Source organism: Pipistrellus kuhlii, unplaced genomic scaffold (assembly GCF_014108245.1).
Source record: "Pipistrellus kuhlii isolate mPipKuh1 unplaced genomic scaffold, mPipKuh1.p scaffold_m20_p_22, whole genome shotgun sequence".
Classification (NCBI taxonomy): Eukaryota; Metazoa; Chordata; class Mammalia; order Chiroptera; family Vespertilionidae; genus Pipistrellus; species Pipistrellus kuhlii.
In genome coordinates, this window is record NW_023425521.1 from 5,547,922 (window position 1) to 5,567,999 (window position 20,078).

The 20,078-nt window shown below is 58.4% G+C and overlaps 1 protein-coding gene across 8 annotated transcripts; it reads left to right on the plus strand.

The window, feature by feature from the left end:
- The first annotated feature begins 989 nt into the window (after positions 1-989).
- KCNH4 (potassium voltage-gated channel subfamily H member 4) lies at positions 990-20,001 on the plus strand. 8 transcript variants are annotated; one of them, XM_036451547.2, is made up of 17 exons: positions 990-1,425; positions 3,422-3,655; positions 3,965-4,111; positions 4,236-4,363; positions 5,308-5,551; positions 6,046-6,203; positions 9,173-9,380; positions 10,733-10,927; positions 11,322-11,521; positions 13,326-13,575; positions 14,126-14,370; positions 15,199-15,246; positions 15,440-15,792; positions 16,061-16,167; positions 16,823-16,896; positions 18,167-18,373; positions 19,583-20,001. In XM_036451547.2, the coding sequence occupies exons 1-17, from the start codon at positions 1,350-1,352 to the stop codon at positions 19,820-19,822; spliced, it is 3,114 nt and encodes a 1,037-aa protein (XP_036307440.1). In that variant the 5' UTR covers positions 990-1,349; the 3' UTR covers positions 19,823-20,001. The 8 variants fall into 8 exon arrangements, 5 of the variants coding, with proteins under 5 accessions (XP_036307440.1, XP_036307441.1, XP_036307439.1 ...); XM_036451548.2 differs by having other exon boundaries at positions 15,440-15,589; positions 15,966-16,167; positions 18,167-18,528; positions 19,583-19,798; XR_004990334.2 differs by having other exon boundaries at positions 991-1,425; positions 18,167-18,856; positions 19,583-19,798.
- Positions 20,002-20,078: the final 77 nt, after the last annotated feature.

Sequence of the window (20,078 nt, forward strand, 5' to 3'; positions counted from 1 at the left end):
CAAAAGGAACCAGTCCTCCATTATCTTGAGCTTGGATTCCTAGCCTCCAAAATTGTGAGAAAATAAATGCCTGTTGTTTAAGTGCCCTGTTTGTGGTACAGGGGTCCCAAGAGTAGAGACACAAAAAGATGTGGCGCTTCTAAGCAACTTAATCCTGGGTTCAGGCTCCGGGAGGAAGGGGTTGAGGAGGCAGGGAGACCACCTTTCCGTCTTCCCTGGCTTTAGCAGCGAAGCAGTCACCTAAGCCTCCATGCTCAGCTGCCCCGGTAACTGTCTGCTTCCGCGGTGAAAAAAGTCCCGTATCTGGTCTCACCTGGGTCCTTCTTGCTGCTGGTTAAGTCTTGAAAAAGATGGAGTTCAAAGTCCACCAGCTCACCTTTGGAGATTTGAAAACTGACTCTGTCCCCCTTGAAACTACCTTTCTCAGCCCCAAACTTGCTTCCAGCCTCTCCTGCACTTGAATGGCAGCAGAGAGGATGGTTTAAGTCAAGACGATAGGAAAAGGGAGAAAATTGCTCTCCAACACACTTATTTTGTGTCAACATATATGCATTAGGCTATTACTTTCACACAACCGCATGAGGTAAACATTATTAGCTCCATTTTACAGATAAGAAAAGTGAGGCTCAGAGAGGCCAAGTCACACCTTTAGTAAGTGGAGGAGCCAAGACTCTGCCCGATGGTCTCCAAAGCTCTTTTTCATCCGTCCTGCCGGGCTGGGAGGCAGCATTTGCCAGCGGGCCCTGCGCCAACGGAGGCGCAGCCTCGTTAGCCCCTGCTGCCTCGTGTTGGGGAGCGGGACCTGGGAGCACTGCCGAGCAGCCCTGCTCCAGCAGACAGCACTGCGGCCCCGCTACCTTTCCCGGCTGGGGCGGCGCCTGGGGAAGCCCGTGGGCGGAGCCGGCAACACGCGCGGGGGCGTGGCCACGGGAGGAGGCGTGTCTGCAGCTCCGGCTCCGAACCCTCGCGGCGCCTCTGCTCCCCGGAGGCGTGTCTCCAATTCCCTCCGAGAGAGACAGACTCGCGTGGGCCGCCCCGCTCCCGGAGGAGGGCCGCGGAGAGAGGTGCGGTGTCACCGGAGCCCCTCCCCGCGCGGGGCCCCGTGGCGGACGCGGCCGAGCCCCGGGGGGAAGAGCCTGGGCCCCGGGGAGAAGGGCCACCGAGGCGGCGCCCCGCCGAGCCGAAAGCCGACAGCTTCAGAGCAGAGGCTGTGGCGGCGGCGGCTGGAGGGAGGGCAGGAGGCAGGCCCGCGCATGGGGCGCCCCGGCCCCGCCGGCAGCGCGCCCCCCGGGGCCCGGCCGAGCTGACCGCTCCCGGCGCCGCCGCGCCTTGAACTCGCGCCCTGAGCCATGCCGGTCATGAAGGGGTTGCTGGCCCCGCAGAACACCTTCCTGGACACTATCGCCACCCGCTTCGACGGCACGCGTGAGTGGGGCGGAGGCTGGGGCTGGGGGCTCCTGCTTGGTCTTCTGGACCCGGGGCGAGAAGGGCGAGTGGGGCCGGGGGTCTGGGAGCTCCGGACGCCGCGGTGAAGGAGCGGGACTGAGGGGTGCGCTGCGGGGGGAAGCGGGGAGAGGACCCAGAGTGCGGGGACCCGGGGCAGGGGTTGTGGCTGGAGGCACGAAGGGCTGAGTGTATGGCGAAGCGGAGGGGAGGCCTGGGGAGCAGTCCCGGCCGGGGCAGAGCTCCGCTGGCGGGGGGCGCGTGTGGTGGCGCCCGAGACGCGAAGGCTGGAGAAGCGGTCAGTTCCAGCACCCCCTTCCCCCAGGAAAAAGAGAGGGAAGGAGAGAAAGAGAGAAGATCAGACTTAGGCAGGACCTAGTTTAGACTAAGGTCACGCACCCCCAAATCGTGACGTGTCTGCGTTTGAGGGAGGTGAGGCAGGAGGAGGGGGTGGTCCGGGCGAGGAAGGGAACTCCCTGCTCGCCCACCACCCCAGCTGGGTGTCCCGGTTCAGGACCTTGGACAGCCACACGCCTCCTTCCCCGCTCCTGCTCCCGCCTTTCCCTCTTCCTACTCTGCAGCCTAGAGGTTCCTGCCTGCCCCTCTGGGCACCTTTGCTACCCCTGGAAGATGTGGCGAGCGGTACCCAAGAGCGGAGACTGATCTGCGGGGGGCCCAGGCGGGGGAGACTCCCCGCCTCTCCACCCTTCCTCCACACACGCCTCCCTTGTTTCCATAGTGCCCATCACCCGGAGCAACGAGCTCTGGGAGGGAGAAGGAGGCTGCTGCCCTGGGCCCAGCACCCTCAGGGTCCCGGTCAGCCCAGCCCATGCCCAGGCACACACCCTTCCTAGCAACCCCGGGACTGGTCGTGTCTCAGGCGCCTTCCCTCGCTGAGACTCTGTCCCTGGGTGGCCCATACGGCCCCTCTGCAGCCTCCTGTCCATTGGAACCGGAGGGAGCCAGCTCAGGTCCTGCGGCTCTGGTTGCTGGAGCCCCAACTTCATTGCCCAATCCTGTCAGACGTTGAGCACCGGGGACAGGCCTGGGATTAGATAAGGGATGCTAAAAAGAGGGCCTTTCTCAGAAGGCAGGGGATGAGGACGCTAGTCATGGCTCTCCCTCCTCCCACGAAGGAGATCTGTGAGTGTAGGTAATCTCCGCCTTTTCGTTTCCTATCAATAAAACGGTGTCACATCACCAGAATCGCTGTCCTCTCCACTCTCCAATGGGGTGACCGGGTAGTGGCTATGGGTGTGCTTTGAAAGCTGTGGAGGAGTGGACACTGTGGCACAGGCTGTTGCCGAAGGTTTTCCTCTGGGAATTCACGTAACCCTCACAATAACCACGGGAGGAAGATATATTAGCCCACACTTTGCAGAAGGGGAAGCTGACACGCAGAGTTCATTAACGTGCCCAAGGTCAGGTGGGGTGGTGCAGCCCATTCCCTCGCTCACCACACTGTATGCCTCCCCACAGTGAGAGCGAACCCCCCTGAAGGCAGGGGGATGAGCTCTTGGGGTTCCTTCTCCAATCCCCTAGGCCAGTGGTCGGCAAACTCATTAGTCAACAGAGCCAAATACCAACAGTACAACGATTTAAATGTCTTTCGAGAGCCAGATTTCTTAAACTTAAACTTCTTCTAACGCCACTTCTTCAAAATGGACTCGCGCAGGCCGTGGTATTTTGTGGAAGAGCCACACTCAAGGGGCCCAAGAGACGCATGTGGCTCTCGAGCCCCAGTTTGCCGACCACGGCCCTAGCAGTTCCTTTCCAAGTACCAGGTCAACCTTAAGTCCTTGTCCTTTGTCTCTATCTCTTCTCACTCTTATTTCAAAAGATCCCAACGCAGGATCCAGGAATCGCGTGGAAGCCTGGGGCGCTGCTGGCCCTGACCACAGCGTGGGGGAGGTGCTGCCCCCTGGAAGCTGAGCTCCCCTCCTGCCCTTGGCCTGATCTTGACCTCTTCTCCCCACAGACAGTAACTTCCTTCTGGCCAACGCACAAAGCCCACGGGGCTTTCCCATCGTCTACTGCTCTGACGGCTTCTGCGAGCTCACGGGTTACGGCCGCACCGAGGTCATGCAGAAAACCTGCAGCTGCCGCTTCCTCTACGGTCCCGAGACCAGCGAGTCAGCCCTGCAGAGGCTCCACAAGGCCCTAGAGGGCCACGAGGAGCACCGGACTGAGATTTGCTTCTACCGGAAGGATGGTGAGGGGCCTGGCCTGGCCTGCAGCCCTGCCCAGACCCCAGGCTTTACCCAGAATCCACTTGGCCCAGTGAAAGCTTGGGTGCTGGTCCCCCCCACACACTGCCACCAGCTGTGTAACCCTGAGTGCGTCCCTGACCCTTTCTGGGCCTTGGTCCGCCCTCCCCCCCCCATCTGGAAGGGGAAGGAGTCAGCTTTGGACTTCTCCAGTTCCGAACGTTTACCAAACCCTTCGACTATGCCCAGGAGCCGAGGGGGTTAGGGATGCCACGGGCTGCTCACCTCCTCCCTCCATCTTCCCACACCTGCAGGCTCAGGCTTTCGGTGCCTCCTGGACATGATGCCCATCAAGAACGGGATGGGGGAGGTGGTGCTTTTCCTCTTTTCCTTCAAGGACATCACTCCGAGCGGAGGCCCGGGACCTGGCCCCTCAGAAAGCCATGGGGACAGCAGTCACGGTAACGGTGAGTCTGGGGAGAAGGCATGAATGGTCAGAGGTGTATGCCCAAGGTCACACAGACCTCTCCCTCCCCAGCCTTGTGGGATGCGCCCCATTTATCCCCGTACCCTTCTTCCCAATAGAAAACTCCCTTGGCAGGAGGGGAGCCAGCTCAAGACTTCGATTCGCCCGGAGACAGAACCGCACTGTCCTGCGCAGACTGACTGGCCGCTTTGGCCGCCGGGGCCAGGGAAGCATGAAAACCAATCATGTGAGTCCTATCTCCACCCCAACGCCTCCCAGCCGGGATGCCGAGGCCCTGTTCCTGCCTCCCTGCTTCCCTGCCTGTCTGGTCTCCCTCCAGCGACCTGGGCCTCTGCCTGCCCATTTCTCATGTCCAGCTCTGCTCCAACTCATGCCTCCCCTCATCTCCTTCCATCCCCACCGCCCTTGCTTCCTTGTGACTGAGATTACTCTGCTCAGAAGTTGTCACAAGGCTGGGGTCTAGTATAAGGTGACCAGACGACCTGCTTTTGGCGGGACAGTCCCGATTTTTAACAATTTGTCCCACAGCCCGTGGCAAAATGGTAAAAAATCGAGACTGTCCCGCCAAAAGTGGGACGTCTGGTCACCTTACTCTAGCAGCAATTATATCACCCAACTCTGGCTGATAAAGTTACCTAGGTGTGTGTGGGGGGGGGGGGGCGGGATCACAGCTGTGGTCCTAGTGAGAAGGCCCCATTGGGGGCCTCGCATCAGCCTTCCTCTAGGACCCCAATGAAGCCACGGATCAGGTCTCCAATCCTCTGCGTAGTCTCTTAGATCTATAAGGAACGGGGTGTTGTGCCAGTCTCCCCTCAGTCCTGGATACACCGATCTCCCACCGGGCCCCCAGAACCCAAGAAGAACCCGAGGGAGAAGTTAGTGACCCCTCAAGGTAGGGCGTGTGCCTGATTTGTCATGACATCCTTACACAGGGGGACGGTCACTCCTTAAACTCCCCACAAAACATGGCCGATTCACAAGGGGCCCCGGGCAGTAGCTTGGCCAAGGAAGGGTCAGGTGCCACCCCGAACCTCTCTCCTGCACCCTCTGACTCTGCCTGGTTGTGTTTGCAGCGTCCGCTCCCTCTCTTCCCCACCCCTGCCTCTCCCTCCCCCGGCCCTGGCTCCTCTTTCCCCCACGTGTCCCCAACCACCACCCCTCTCCCCTTAGAGCGTGTTTGAGCCAAAGCCATCCGTGCCCGAGTACAAGGTGGCCTCCGTGGGGGGGTCCCGCTGCCTCCTCCTCCACTACAGCGTCCCCAAGGCCGTGTGGGACGGCCTCATCCTCCTCGCCACCTTCTACGTCGCCGTCACCGTCCCCTACAACGTCTGCTTCTTGGGCGACGACGACACCCCCGTCGCTTCCCGACACACCCTGGTCAGCGACGTCGCCGTGGAGATGCTCTTCATCCTGGGTTAGACCCTCTGCCCCCGCACACCCCGGGGAGGAGGCTGGAGGGACCCGCTCATCCTGGCCTTGCTCTGTCCTGGGCTGCAGAACCCAGTCACTTGGAGCCTCTCTCCTGAACCCTCTGTCTCTTCCTGGTTGTGTTTGCAGTGTCCACTCCCTCTCTTCCCCATCCCCTGCCTCGCCCTCCCCCGGCCTTGGCTCCTCTTTCCCCCAAGTGTCCCTGACCATCACCCCTCTCCCCTTGGAACATGTTTCATCTCAAGCTCGGTTCTAGTTTCTGGGTCTTGAAGTCCTAACAGTCCATGTGCCCTGACCCCTGACCCCTGCCTGCAGCCTTCTGCCTCGAGACCTTTCCTCCTAAGGATCAGCTGAAAGCCCACTCTACCTCTCACTCCATCCGGGGTCTCTAATGCTGGTTCCCAGCCTAGCCAGCGTCTGGGCCCTTTGGCCTGAGTTTCTGGACCAGGACGCCCTCGTAACAGCCTCTCGCACCCCCAGATATCATTCTGAACTTCCGCACCACCTACGTGTCCCAGTCCGGCCAGGTGGTCTCCGCTCCTCGTTCCATCGGCCTCCACTACCTGGCCACCTGGTTCTTTGTCGACCTGATTGCTGCTCTGCCTTTCGACCTGCTTTACATCTTCAACATCACCGTGGTGAGTGGCTCCGGGCCCAGCACGCAGCTAACTCCCAGCTTCCGCATGGCACCTGCCACCAAGGGACTGACTCCGAACTCAGACGCAGTCCTTCCCGTAAACTAGGGGTGTCGAACTCAATCAGAGAAGGGTCCAAAATCTAAAATCCAGCCTAAATCGCGGGCCGAATGGTTTACTGAACAGTCAGAAACTGTCATTGTGATGGAAACGCAGCGGAGTGCAGTGATGACAGCGCGGTGCGGGCCACCTTGCAAGGCCTGGCGGGACGGATTTGGCCCGCGGGCCTTGTGTTTGACACATGTGCCGTAAACCCATCGGTGGCTCCCGGTCAGGCATCCACTAGGGGCAGAGCCCTGTGCTAGGAGCCGAAAAGGACCTGAGGGGGTCGGTGAGTGGGGAGCTCAGCGCACAGTCTCCGAGGGAAGCTGAGACACATGAAAAGCTGAGTCGAGCTACCAAGGCAGCGTTGGCCTGATACCAAATGAGTGGTGCTTTTCTCCTTCTTATTGAGCAAACAACTGATGAGCATTTAGCTGTCTGTGAAGTGCTGTGCGGGGCACGGCCACTGTGGGGAAAAGGGACAAGGATTCGGCCTCCCGGCAGCCAGGCTGGGGAGAGGGCAGGACTGGGGCCAGCAGGAACAGAAGAGGTGGATGAAGTGGAACATGGGGCCCTGGTGCTGTGAGTGGAGGCTGGCACGTAGCTAGCTGACCTCGGAGCTCCACACTGGGACGTGGGCATGGGTAAAAAGGATCTAAAATCTAGCCTGTGCTGGGGAGGTCAAAGCACCCCAGTGGGGCAGAGGCGAGGGTGGCCTGGGCAGGGTTCCTGAGGGAGCTGAGAGCAGAGCGAGGCCCTAGACAAAGGGTAGGGCTTGGCCGGCAGGAGATGAAGAGAGAGAGCATGTGGGGGGAGCACAGCAAGCCCAGACAAGGAGGGAGAGGTTGTGGGGAGAGTTTGGAGGCAGAGAGCTAAGACCTGTGTCCGCCCAGCTCCCTAGGGGCTGCAGGGAATGCCCTCGAGTGGTCAGCTCTGCACCCAGCCGGTAGGTAGCAGGTCCAGGGGGAGGGAGTCCCCCGCTCTGTCCCCAGACCCCTCGGTTTGGGCGGGGAAGTGGAAAGCGGTTTCCCTGTGTGCTCCTCTCTCTGCCACACTCCGCTATAGTGGGAAACCACCTACATGCAGCCGGATTTAACTAGCTGCCAACAAGCTGTGGGCCTCTTCTCCTGGCGGTGTGCACGTGTATGCACGCTCCCACACACGTGCGTGTGTGTGTCTGCCCTGAGGCTCGGGCCATTCCAGGAAGCGCTCCCAGCCCCTCCCCGTCCCCTGTACCCACTGGACTGTGCCAGCTGGGCAGACAGCTGCCCCTGGGGAAAGAGAGAGCTACAGAGAGCCCCTTGTCCCTCCTCCCAGGCTCCCCCTCCTCCGGTAGCTTTGGAAGCACTTTACAGTTTACTGAGTTCTTTCACACATCGGGGTCCCATAGGAACCTCACAATAACCCTTCAGGGCAGCTTCTCTTAGCCCTCTTTTTCAGAGATGGATGCAGAGGCTCGGAGAGGTTAAGCGGCTTGCTGAAGGTCACACAGCTAGCAGTAACAGGCATGAGATTGGAGCCAGGTCTCCAGACTCCTAGCCTAGGGTTCTTCCCAACATAGCACCCTGCTTCCCAGGAAACCAGGGTCCCCGAGTGTATGGTCTGGGATACAGGCAGGTGAGGAGCAGTGCTGGGACTGGAGGGAGGAGGGAGAGGATGAGGAGGCACCGGCAGAGTGGTGGAATTGAAGGAGCCAGGTCCTAGGAGAGGGAGAGAAGGGCCCCTAGGGAGTGGGCCCAGGAACAGTGACTGGGGGAAAGTCCTGAAGAACTAAAATCAGGAGCTCTGGGAGGGGAGGGGAGGGGAGGGTAGGCATTAAGCCCTGGAGAGGGCCCATATGGGGGGCTCAGGGCCACCTCCGTCAGCTGAGATGAGAGAGAATGGATGAGGTTGTTCAGGAGCCTGTGGGGCCAGGGCTACAGGGATGCTGCTGGAAGCCCCTGGAGGACAGTGAGGGCCTTCAGACCAGGTTACCTACGCCCTGTCCCAGAGCCCCGCCCTGGTGGTGAGAAGATAAGCCTCCATCTGCTCCTCATCTCCAAGGTTGGGAGAGCAACTGAGGCATTAATAGCCAAATGGAAACAGTGGCACTGATGATATTAGCCAACACTCACAGGAGCCTGAGGAGGGGCCACTGGCTCCACAGCCCCCCACCAAGCCCCACGAGGGTGGAAATCTCGAAGCCCAGGCTTCCTCAGTCCCTGATCTTCTTCCCTGAACATTTCATTGGCAGCCGAGCCATAAGAGAAAAGCGCCCTACACCTAAACCTTGCCTGGTCCTACCTAGCCCGTTCCCACTCTGCCATGCATCCCTCTGTCCCACCACAACTGCTGTCATCACTAGCAACCACTCTTGTCCACAGCTGACTGCTTGGACGCTCGGGGCTTGGTGCAGGCCCAGAGGTCATTCTGTCTGTCCCCCTGCCTTTGCCAGGACTTATTCTTTCCCAGCCCACAGTGCTGGACCCCAAATGGACTTTGGTGGGAGCCCAGATCTGAGTCCCAGCTCTGTCATTTCCTTGGTCTGTGACCTTGAGCAAGTCACTCACCTCTCCGGGCCTTAGTTTATCTGCAAATTGGGAACCATGATGATAACAGGACTGAAAGCTTAACTTTTTAAACGAGGATTACAAAACGTAGCACAGTCCTGGAACATGGTAAGTACTTCCAAAATGTTGGCCATTATTCGTCTTGGTACTATTCTCCCATCCCCTGCATTTCCTGGCCATCCCTCCAACAGGGAAGAGGTGTTCTTCCTGCTGCCGCTTCCCCTGGCCCCAGGGCCTCTGATGGGGGCGGGTCCGGGGAGGGGGGGCCTGGAGGCTCTGAGGGGTTGTGCCTCTGACAGCCTCCCCCACACCCTCCCGCAGACGTCGCTGGTGCACCTGCTGAAGACGGTGCGGCTGCTGCGGCTGCTGCGGCTGCTGCAGAAGGTGGAGCGGTACTCGCAGTGCAGTGCCGTGGTGCTCACGCTGCTCATGTCCGCCTTTGCGCTCCTCGCCCACTGGATGGCCTGCGTCTGGTATGTTGTCGGGCGCCGGGAGATGGAGGCCAACGACCCACTGCTCTGGGACATCGGTGAGCCACTTCCCCCCGCTTTCACGGACCCCCACCCACTGCCCTGTGCGCTAGGCCTGCAGGCCCCCACGCGACGCCTTCACCTGTACCGCCACCCACCACCCACCACCCACATTTCTCTATTCACCCCACCAACACGCACTGAGCTCCTTCTGGATCAAGCGTGGGAATACTGATTTGTAGACAAGGGCTTTGCCTGGGGGGGGGGGGGGGGGGGACCTCACAGCCTAGCAGGGGAGCAAGACGGGTGATAGGCAATCAGAATACGGTATGTAGGGAACCAGGTAGCGTGCGGGGGCTCCTGGTCTTTGCCGGGTGACACGCTCCAGTAGTAGGGGGGTGTTTGGGGCAGAGGGAGCAGTACTCCTCCTGGCTCCTCCTGGTGGCTCCCTACTGCCACCAATTCCACACTCAGTGCCCGCCCTCTCTGTCCCTACCTGGCCCCTCTTTACCCACCCCCACCCCACCCCACCCCTACCCATCCCCCCTGGGCCACAGCCACACTGGCCTCCTCCGGCCCCCACGTTGGACTGCTCTCTCCCTCGGGGCCTTGACCCAGTTTTCCTCTCTGGAATCTTTTTCCTTCTGTCTTCCCTCCCTTCACCTAGGTCTGTGGTCAGCAAACTGAGGCTCGTGAGCCACAGGCGGCTCTTTGGCCCCTTGAGTGTGGCTCTTCCACAAAATACCACGGCCTGGGCCAAGTCTATTTTGAAGAAGTGGCATTAGAAGAAGTTTACGTTTAAAAAAACTTGGCTCTCCAAAGAAATTTCCATCATTGCACTGTTGGTAGTTGGCTCTGTAGACTGATGAGTTTGCCGACCACTGTCCTAGGTGACCTGTCTGTTCCTTACAAACTCAGCTAAAATGCTCTGTCCTCGGGGAGTTTTCAGGGTCCAAACTCTCCCGCACCCACTGTACTGGCTTTCCCTAACCCAGTATGACACCTAAGATACCCTGTTGTTCCCTTTTATTTATTTATGTTTATTTTAAATACATTTTTATTGTTGATAGTATTACAGATTATCTCCCATTTCTTCTTATAGTTCCTTTTTTAGTAGCTCATTCCCTCCAGGGCAGGGAGAATGTCTGGCTGGGTCAAGTTCCAGCACCCTGTGCACAGGAGGCACTCCATAAACTCTTAGAGAGAAGCAGAGGCCCCGAACAGTAGTCAGCAGGGTAGAGAGTCGGTAGCCTTGAGCCGCAACTGTAACCAATTCCCGGTGGGTGGGGAGGCTCAGGCCAAGGCTGCCCATGCAGACCTCCCCTCCCCGCTGCCCACACTTGACTAAAGCGGAGTGCGGGCAGCTCAGGGAAGCCCAGCTCCCCACCACCCGCACCCTTCCACCCCCCAGGCTGGCTGCATGAGCTGGGCAAGCGGCTGGAGGTGCCCTATGTCAACAGCTCGGCGGGCGGCCCGTCCGGGCGGAGCGCCTACATCGCCGCGCTCTACTTCACGCTCAGCAGCCTCACCAGCGTGGGCTTCGGCAACGTGTGCGCCAACACCGACGTTGAGAAGATCTTCTCCATCTGCACCATGCTCATAGGCGGTGAGGCCGGGCCGCCAGGCCAAGCGTGCGGATAGGGAGACCGGGGCCCAGAGAAGGCCATCCAGGCAGTCCTGCATTCACACATAGACTGACCTACAACATACGGGCCCTGGGGGACTCCACGCACAGGCATGGTGTCTTGTTTAGGGAATGGGACACTCAAGTTCATGACCTCATTGGGGGCCGGGGAGGGGCAGGTGAGAGACGCGTCAGGTCTGACCCTCCCCTCAGGACCACTCTCTAGTCCCCTCCCAAGCCAGCCCCTGCCACCAGGCAGGAGCTTAGGAGCCCCCTGGCTCTCCCGCCCTCCCCAGGACCCCAGAGGCCTGTCCGGGGAGGGTGGGTGTGGGAGCGGACAGCCACCCTGACCCGCGGCCCGCCGCCCCTGCCGCAGCGCTGATGCACGCCGTGGTGTTCGGGAACGTGACGGCCATCATCCAGCGCATGTACTCGCGCCGCTCGCTCTACCACAGCCGCATGAGGGACCTCAAGGACTTCGTCCGCCTGCACCGCCTGCCGCGGCCGCTCAAGCAGCGCATGCTCGAGTACTTCCAGACCTCGTGGGCCGTCAACAGCGGCATCGACGCCAACCAGGTAGCGGGCCCAGCTCCCGGTCTTTGCCGGGGGCCGTGCCATGGGGAAGAGGGACAGCCGCTCCCTCCGGGTTTGGGATGGAGGCCGATGGGCTCCAGGGCGGTGAGGTGTTCTTCACAAGGGCTTGTGCCCGCTGGAATCCACACCCCTGTTCCTGTGCACTAGAATCTGGGACATGAAAGGGGGCTCAGGCCTTACCGAAAGCCATGATGCTCCCTTCGGCCAGCAATCCCAGAGCACCCGCTGGGGGCCAGCCTCTGTCTGAGCACAAGAGGCTCCAAGGACCATAGCTCTTTCCCTCAGGGAGACACCAGCCCGGTAAGGGAGGCATTTCACACAGTGAGTGGGATTCTTGCTGGAGGGATGTGCCTGCCACTTGGGAACCCCTCTGTGCTGCATCTGGGCCCAGAGGAGTAAGGGAAGGGGGCACCAGGAAGGACAGGAAGGAAATGGGCCCGCAACCGGAAGGCCATTCCAGACAGGAAGAGCCATGGGAGCTCAGCTCCAGAAACGTTGACACAAAAGGGCGGGGTGATTTCAGGAAACCGAAGGTGGTTCTGTGAGCCCTCAGGAACGGGAGTGTGGGCGCCTTGGTGGGTGGAGAGGGAGAGGAGTGCAAGAGACTGGGTGGGCAGGCCCAGGTCACAGATGGCTTTGATTTTTTTTTTTAATATATTTTATCAATTTTTTTTACAGAGAGGAAGAGATAGAGAGCTAGAAACATCGATGAGAGAGAAACATCGACCAGCTGCCTCCTGCACATCCCCTACTGAGGATGTGTACGCAACCAGTATACATGCCTTTGACCAGAATCAAACCTGGGACCTTTCAGTCTGCAGACCGATGCTCTACTCACTGAGCCAAACCAGTTTCGGCTGGTCTTGACTTTTGATGTTATCCTGCGAAATGTTGAGGTTGGGGAGTGGCCTGGGGGTCTAGGAGAGATGTCTAAGCGCAGGCACCATGGGGCTTGGTGGTCCTGGTTGCAGACGAGGAGCTCAGAGTGATTCCCCGGTTTCTGGCTGGGCCAAGGGGTGTGATGGGAGTGACAGGAAGAAGATTGTAGTTGGGGGTAAAAATGATAGCCCAGTGTGGGGCCGTGATGAGAGTGTGGTGTCTGTGGGAGATCCAGGTGGAGTCAGCCCCGAAGGTAGTTGAAAATACAGGTCTGGGCCCAGATGTAGGGCTCAGGGCTTCCAGGGAGTGGAAGTCATGGAGCTGGTTGCTGTGACACAGGGAGCGTGTGGAAAGTTAGGAGAGAGCCAAAAAGGCACGCTGCAGAAGAGAAACTGGGGAGACAATGGCGACGAGAAAGAGATCAGCAAGCCACAGGGAGTAAAGGCCTGCCTAGAGTGCCGATGGCACCGTGAATATTAAGTTTAGCTCTAGGAGATCATGGATAATATTCAAGGTTGGATGTAACCCAGCGATTTACAGATGGCTCCAAGAGAGGAAACGGATTGCTCAAGGTCCACCGTGACTTAAAAGCAGAGCTGACTTCTAGTCTGGCTTCCCGTCTGAGGCTGACCCACCAGGGAAGGTTCTTGCATTTGTGGTGTTGAGGAACCGGGGCATGCGAGAGTGACTAAAAGTGTAACCAAGGCCAGTGGGCAGGCGGGCAAAGACTTAGTCTCCGCCCCAGCAGTTGGGTTGGGAGGGTCACAAAATTAAGGTCTGAAATGGGTAACTTCGGAGCAAAGGGCAAGTTGGAGTGATCTCCTTGGAGACAGCTCAGCATGTTCGTAGAAATCAGGTAGCAGCTGCAGAGGGGGGATGGCCCGAATGACCTGTGCTCTTTATGCAGTTACTGCGTGACTTCCCGGATGAGCTGAGAGCGGACATCGCTCTGCACCTGAATCGGGAGATCCTGCAGCTGCCGCTGTTTGGAGCAGCCAGCAGGGGCTGCCTGCGGGCCCTCTCCCTGCACATCAAGACCTCATTCTGTGCTCCGGGCGAGTACCTGCTGCGCCGAGGGGATGCTCTGCAGGCACACTACTACGTCTGCTCAGGCTCGCTGGAGGTGCTCCGTGACAACATGGTGCTGGCCATCCTGGGTGAGGAAACCACCCCCACCTACTACCTACCCTGGGACCTTCCCCAGAGGCCCTGTGGGTGGCCAAGAATCTAGAGACTGGGGTGCTTTCAGTGGATATCTGGAATTCCTGCTGAGGAGTACTCTTTCTTGGTCCCTTCACCCTACTATCATCCCCTCTTGGCTGTTCCCCTCAAACTCTCCCCTAATCCCATTGGCCAGCCCTCAACTCATCAACCTTTCCTCAGTGACTGTCTCCCAAATAAATTGATTCTTCACCATTGACCTTCAACTCCATTGACCTTTACCCTTTAACTGACCTCTCTGGCCATTCTTTATTGATCATTGATCAATTCCATTGGTCATTCCTCCATCCTTACTGACACCCTCATTAACTGTCTCCCAACTTCACCAGTCATTCTCCACTAACATTTTCCCAATTCCATTGGTCATTTCCACCAATCCCACCTTCAGCCATCCTTCAGATACCCTGGCCACCCCTCAAATCCATTGGCCAGGTATATCCTCTTGGTCCCTCTCCCCAGCTGACTGGCCCCATCCCTTACCCACAGGAAAGGGGGACCTGATTGGGGCAGACACCATTGAGCCAGGACAGGAGCCTGGGTCAGGAGCAGGCCCGAGCTGCGTGCTGAAGACCAGCGCTGACGTGAAGGCACTGACCTACTGTGGCCTGCAGCAGCTGAGCAGCCGAGGGCTGGCGGAGGTCCTGAGGCTCTATCCTGAGTACGGGGCTGCCTTCCGGGCTGGGCTGCCCCGGGACCTCACCTTCAACCTGCGCCAGGGCTCTGACACCAATGTACGTAGACCCCTACGACTTCCATCTCCCCTGAGGTTCCCTCCTTCAGAGCAGACCTCTCTCAGCCCTAAAGAGAGCCTCATGCATTGCCTTGCACCCTGAAAAGGTCCTCAACCCCAGGCATCCCTGTCCATTGCCCCTTCCATATTTAACACTGACCCTAACCCACTGGCCATCACCCAACCGCATGGACCATCTCTCACCACATTTACTTCCAGCTGTACTAACCATCTCCTGTTGGCCCACCCTCAGCTTCGCTCCAGAATCCCCAAAGGGAACAACCATCCTTCTGTGTTTCCCATCCATCAACTTCCTCTCTGGACGAGGCACCATCCCCTGGGGTTTTCTCACCCCCCCAAATGTTTCCTGAGCCCCTTTTGGTTTAGGTCTGTAGGGTATACCCTAGGCCAGTGGTCGGCAAACTCATTAGTCAACAGAGCCAAATATCAACAGGATAACGATTGAAATTTCTTCTGAGAGCCAAATTTTTTTAAACTTAAACTTCTTCTAACGCCACTTCTTCAACATAGACTCGGCCCAGGCCGTGGTATTTTGTGAAAGAGCCACCATACTCAAGGGGCCAAAGAGCCGCATGTGGCTCGCGAGCCGCAGCTTGCCGACCACGGCCCTAGGCCTTTGTCTTTTACTGCTTTTCACATTGACTTTCCACTCGGGATTTCTCTGAGTTCAGAGTTGGAGGTATCTCTGACTCAAATCCACAAAAGGGCTCCGTATTCTCAAACCCACAATGCTGATGGGTGAGCCGAGGAGGTGTAGCACTCATGGAGGGGGAAGGCGTGAGTAAGGTGGTCCCCTCTGTCCCCACAGGGCCTCAGCCGCTTCTCCCGGTCCCCTCGATCCCCTCGGCCCTCCCAGGTAACCCGGCCTTCCTGGTGGAGTTGAGGTTGAATGGGGGAGTGGTGAGGGGTGGAAGCACCTTCCTTGGCTCCTCTGCTGCAGGGAGAAGGGAGAGGGGATGGGGAGCATCCTCTGCCAGGGAAGACTGTTGCTTAATGAAGGGGCCTGTTGTTCACTGTCCTGCAACATCAGCTGCTCCCTCTGCCCGCAGCCCCACTCCGAAAGCCTTGGCTCCTCCTCAGACAAGACCCTGCCGTCCATCACCGAGGCCGAGGCTGAGTCGGAGCGTGGAGGCGGTCCCAGGCCCCGCCGGCCCCTCCTGCTGCCCAGCCTCAGCCCAGCAAGGCCCCGGGGCTCCCTGGTCAGCCTTTTGGGCGAGGAGCTGCCTCCATTCTCAGCCCTCGTCTCTTCCCCTTCCCTGTCCCCATCCTCGTCCCCTGCCTTGGCTGGCCGAGGACACGGCCCCTCCTCTCGTGGCCCCCCCAGGGGCTTTGCTGCCAGGAAGCCCCCTCAGCTTCTCATTCCTCCACTGGGAACCTTTGGAACTTCGGACCTCAGTCCTCGGTGAGACACCGGCCTCCCCTGCCGTTTCCATACCACTGCTGGCTTCCAGAACCTTCTCGGGGCTCTGCCCCCAATGCTCCCGCTTGTCTCTGCCCCATGTTTCCCCTGTGCCCTTCCTGACCCACCACAGCTTGCAACCCCATCCCATTCTTTTGACCATTGCTCCTCCCCAGCTCCCTGGCACCGCTGCCCCCATGCACCCTCTGCCTGCACTGCTCTGGCCCTTCCCCTCGCCCCCTGGGACTGACGGCCACTGCCTCTGTCCCAGCATAGTGGACGGCATCGAGGACGCCGGCAGCACAGCAGAGGCCCCCACATTCCAGTTCGGCAGGAGGCCTGAGCACCCTGGGCCCCGCTCTCAGGCCTCCCCTCCAGGTAAGGGCCAGCAGTGGACTTCCACTCATAGTCACTCATTCACCTGCCATTCATAGTCACTCATTCACCTGCCATTCATTCATTCATTCATTCATTTATCCAACTATCCATCCCACATGGAGTAAGGGCCTCACCATGTGCTGGGTGCTGTGCTGGGAATACACAGATAAACCAGGCCTGGCCCACACTCCTAGTGAACTCCCCGTCTATTGTGGAGACACACCTGTATTGTCAGATAAATGATTCCAGAATGGCCTGCTGAGCACCACCACTGAGCCAGGAGCAGGGCTCTGAGGTAGGAAAGGAGAGCTCCCTTAACTCTCCCTCCTAGAGGAGGGGGCTCTTGAGTTGGGTCTTCAAGGGTGGGTAGGAGTTTGAGGGGTGGAGTAAGGCAGTTGTTGCAAGGCATAACAGTTATGTTTAGATATCAAAAGGGAGATCCGTGCCTAGAGCTGGGAGGACCAGGGTGATGGGGGATCCTGGGGAAGTCATAGGGCCTCAAGTTTGAGGCCTAAGAGTTTGGTTTCCCCATCATCTTGCCCCAGAGCTTCCTTTCCCCTTGCTCCCTGCCTTCCCAGCGACAGGAGGGGGGCAGCCCAAGCCCCACACATGCTCCCTGCACTCACTGCCTCCCTTTACCCCGTTCTGCCTGCAGGGACCAGGCCCAGCCAGGAGCTGGCCACTGAAGCGGAGGAGATGATGGAAAAGGTCTGCAGGCTAAACCAGGAGGTTGGTTGGGGCTGGTTCCTTGCCTCCACCTTTAGAGAATATCATTTTGGGAATATCATATAAACCATGTTGGGATTTGGAGTCAGAGTCCCGAATTTAAATACTCACACTAGCCCTAGCCAGTGTGGCTCAATGTATAGAGCACTGAGCGGTGGACTGAAGGGTCCCTTGCCACCCCTCACCCCTGTTCGATTCCAGCCAAGGGCATGGGCCAGGGTTTCGGGCTCAACTCCCAGTAGAGGGCGTGCAGGAGGCAGCCAATCAATGACTCTCATCATTGATGTTTCTCTCTCTCCGCCTCTGCCTTCCTCTCTGAAATAAATAATAAAATAAAATAAATATATGTACACTCTCTGGGTGACCTCAGGCAAGTCCCACAACCACTCTGAACTTTGATTTCCTCACGTGAAAATGGGGGAAATAATGCTTTCGTCCCCCTGTGGTTGTGAGGATGCAATGAGAGGGCACACATGCCTGGCTGGTCCCCAGCACAGTCTAAGTCGCCTTGATTGGGGGGTAGAGGACAGGGAGGCTAAGGGGCCTTCAGCCTTGGGGGACCTGGAGCCCAATACCTGAATCCTGATCTGGAAGAGCCCAGATGCTGTATGCGGAGGCTCTGCCTCAGCCTCCTCCCCAGGGATCTCAGAACCGTCGCCAAGGCGAAGCTGCCCAGCCCTTGGGAGTTGGCCTTCCCTCCTTCAGATAAACATCAAGCTTCCCAGGGGAGCACCTGGGCTGGGCGGGGCCTGGGGCCGAGGGCGGGGCCAGCCCCTGTTGGGCCGGCTTGAGGGCCAGCCCTGCTTCTGCTCACAGTTCTAGGCCAGGGGCTCCTCACTGGAGCGTCTCCGGGCGCCCGGAAATCCTGGTAAAATGCACACTCCTGGGTCTCACCCAAATGGGGAGGTCTGGGGCAGGGCCCAGAAGTCATCTGAATAAGTTTCTCAGTTGATTCTGTACTCCCTGACATTCGAAAAACACTTGAGCTCTTGGGATGGGATCACCTGACGGTAAGGCTACCTCTGCGGCTTCAAAACCCTGTAACCTCTTCGAGCACATTTTTCTGCCTCTTGTAAGAGTGGGGTGTTGGGAGGATGGCAATCGCTGCTGTCCCCAATCCTCTTTGGCAAAGGGCTGGGATAGTTACCGCTAGACAAAATGACCCCTGCCCAGAGCGGTTAGGAGAGAACTCTGTAAACGGTAGAGGGGGGAGCACCTAGGAGGGGGCTGACGGTTGTGACACCTGGGAAACAATTTGGTGTGTTTTCAACAGATCTCCTGCCTCAACCAAGAAGTGTCTCAGCTCAGCCAGGAGCTCCGGCACATGATGGGCCTGCTGCAGGCCAGGCTGGGTCCCCCAGGCCACCCGACAGGCTCAGCGTGGCCCTCAGACCCTCCGTGCCTCCAGTGGAGGCCTCCACGCATCTCTCCCTGTCGGTCGGGACCGCCATCTAGCATCCAGGATACTACTCTCGCTGAGGTCCACTGCCCAGCCAATGTGGGGACAGCAGAGATGGGGGCTGCCCACCCCAACCTCAGACCCTACATGTTGTCCCCCTACCCTTCAGAACCTGACCCTCTGGGACCCTCCCCAGTGCCAGAGGCCTCACTTCCAACTCCCAGCTTCCGGTCCAGGTCGGACACATTCCACTGACTCTGGCCCTGGGCCCAGGCCTGTCTGGGGTGGGCATTGCCACCTGCCACCAGGGAGGGGCTGAGCCCAGGGCCTCCTGCCTCGGGTCAGCAGCCACCAGCTGGTCTGGTTGGCTCTGGATTCTCAGGACCTTTTTCATAAAGCCTGGTCACTTCTGACCCTCTTTCCTTCTCCGAACCTTCTCCTACACTCCTCCTTTGGGAGGGGCGTTACCTCAGGCCATGGAGCCCAACAGGCATGAGACAGAGCACGATGCCCATCGGCTGGGCAGATGAGATGTCCCGCCTTCTCCTCAGGACCTGGAGGCAGGTAGAGATGGGGGAGCAGACGGGGATGGGGAAGGGCCCCAGATCCAGCCTGGGAAATGAAGAGTGAGGCCACAGCAGGCGGGCTCTTGGTGTCTACAGCCAGAGGGATAGATCGCAGATCCCACTGCAGAGACAGCGTAGTGATATTGTGAGGTGTTCTGTACCAGCCCCTGGTCTCTGGCGGAAATCTGAGGGCTAAGTTTCAGATCCTGGCTGGCATTTGAGCAAACCAAGACTTCTTAGGCCTCTTACTATCAACCTGAACTGGAGGGGCTCACAGCCCACACAGGCAACAAAAGGATGACCCCCAGATATTCTTTGGCTCTCAACGTTTTTTTAAAAAATGAATGAGTTGCCAACATTAAAAATCAGGAGAGCATACATAAGAACCAAACTATTCCAGCCTCTCTATGAAACGTTGGGAGACCTGGCAATCCATATGCCACCAGGCAGTCATCAGCTGGTGTTGGGTGGCCGATGTCTTCTGTGGATGGGGACCGTCCTCTCCACTTCTTCACAGCCTCCATATTTCTTCAGCATCTCCTGATACTCAGCTAACTCCCCTCACTTGGATTATCTGTCTGGTCTTTGTGGGGTGTGAGTTTTCAGTCCTTGCCGTAGAGTGTGTTTCCAGGATCCTGTGTCCCAAAAGGTACCTTTTGGGTTCGGCAATGTCTATTTCTACTCCTGGGTATGGGCCTGTCAACATCTCTGTTTCTCTCTGCAGGCTGTCACTAAAGGTGGTCTCTTCTGTTGCCAACAACTTGAAACAGCTCCAGCAGCACTGCTGCCCCTCCCCTGCCTCCAGGCTTCAGCCAAGCCTGCTCTCCCCTTTACCCACATGGTCTCCCTCGGAGCCCTGACTTCTCAGTCTCACCCTGGTCTCCAGTTCTCCTTTACCGCTCGACACTTTGGGATAGGAAATAAATTCTTTATTTTTGTAGTTGTTGTCTCTGGCTGTTTCTAGAGGTTGGTCAGAGAGCCCCAGGGCTTTGGAGGAACTACACTGCAGTGACTCCCCACCGTACCCCAGGGCCCGGTTGCTGTGTCTAGAAAGGGCAAAGGCGACATCCAATTCACTTGGTACCATGTTCAGGCCCCAGGGGCCCCAGGGATGAGGCAGAAATCTTAATGAGTCACTATGGGTATTATTCCCCTCCCTCTTCCTTCCCCAGTTACAACCATAGATTAAGACACAGTATGTGGGGGACAGAGTCCAGGTT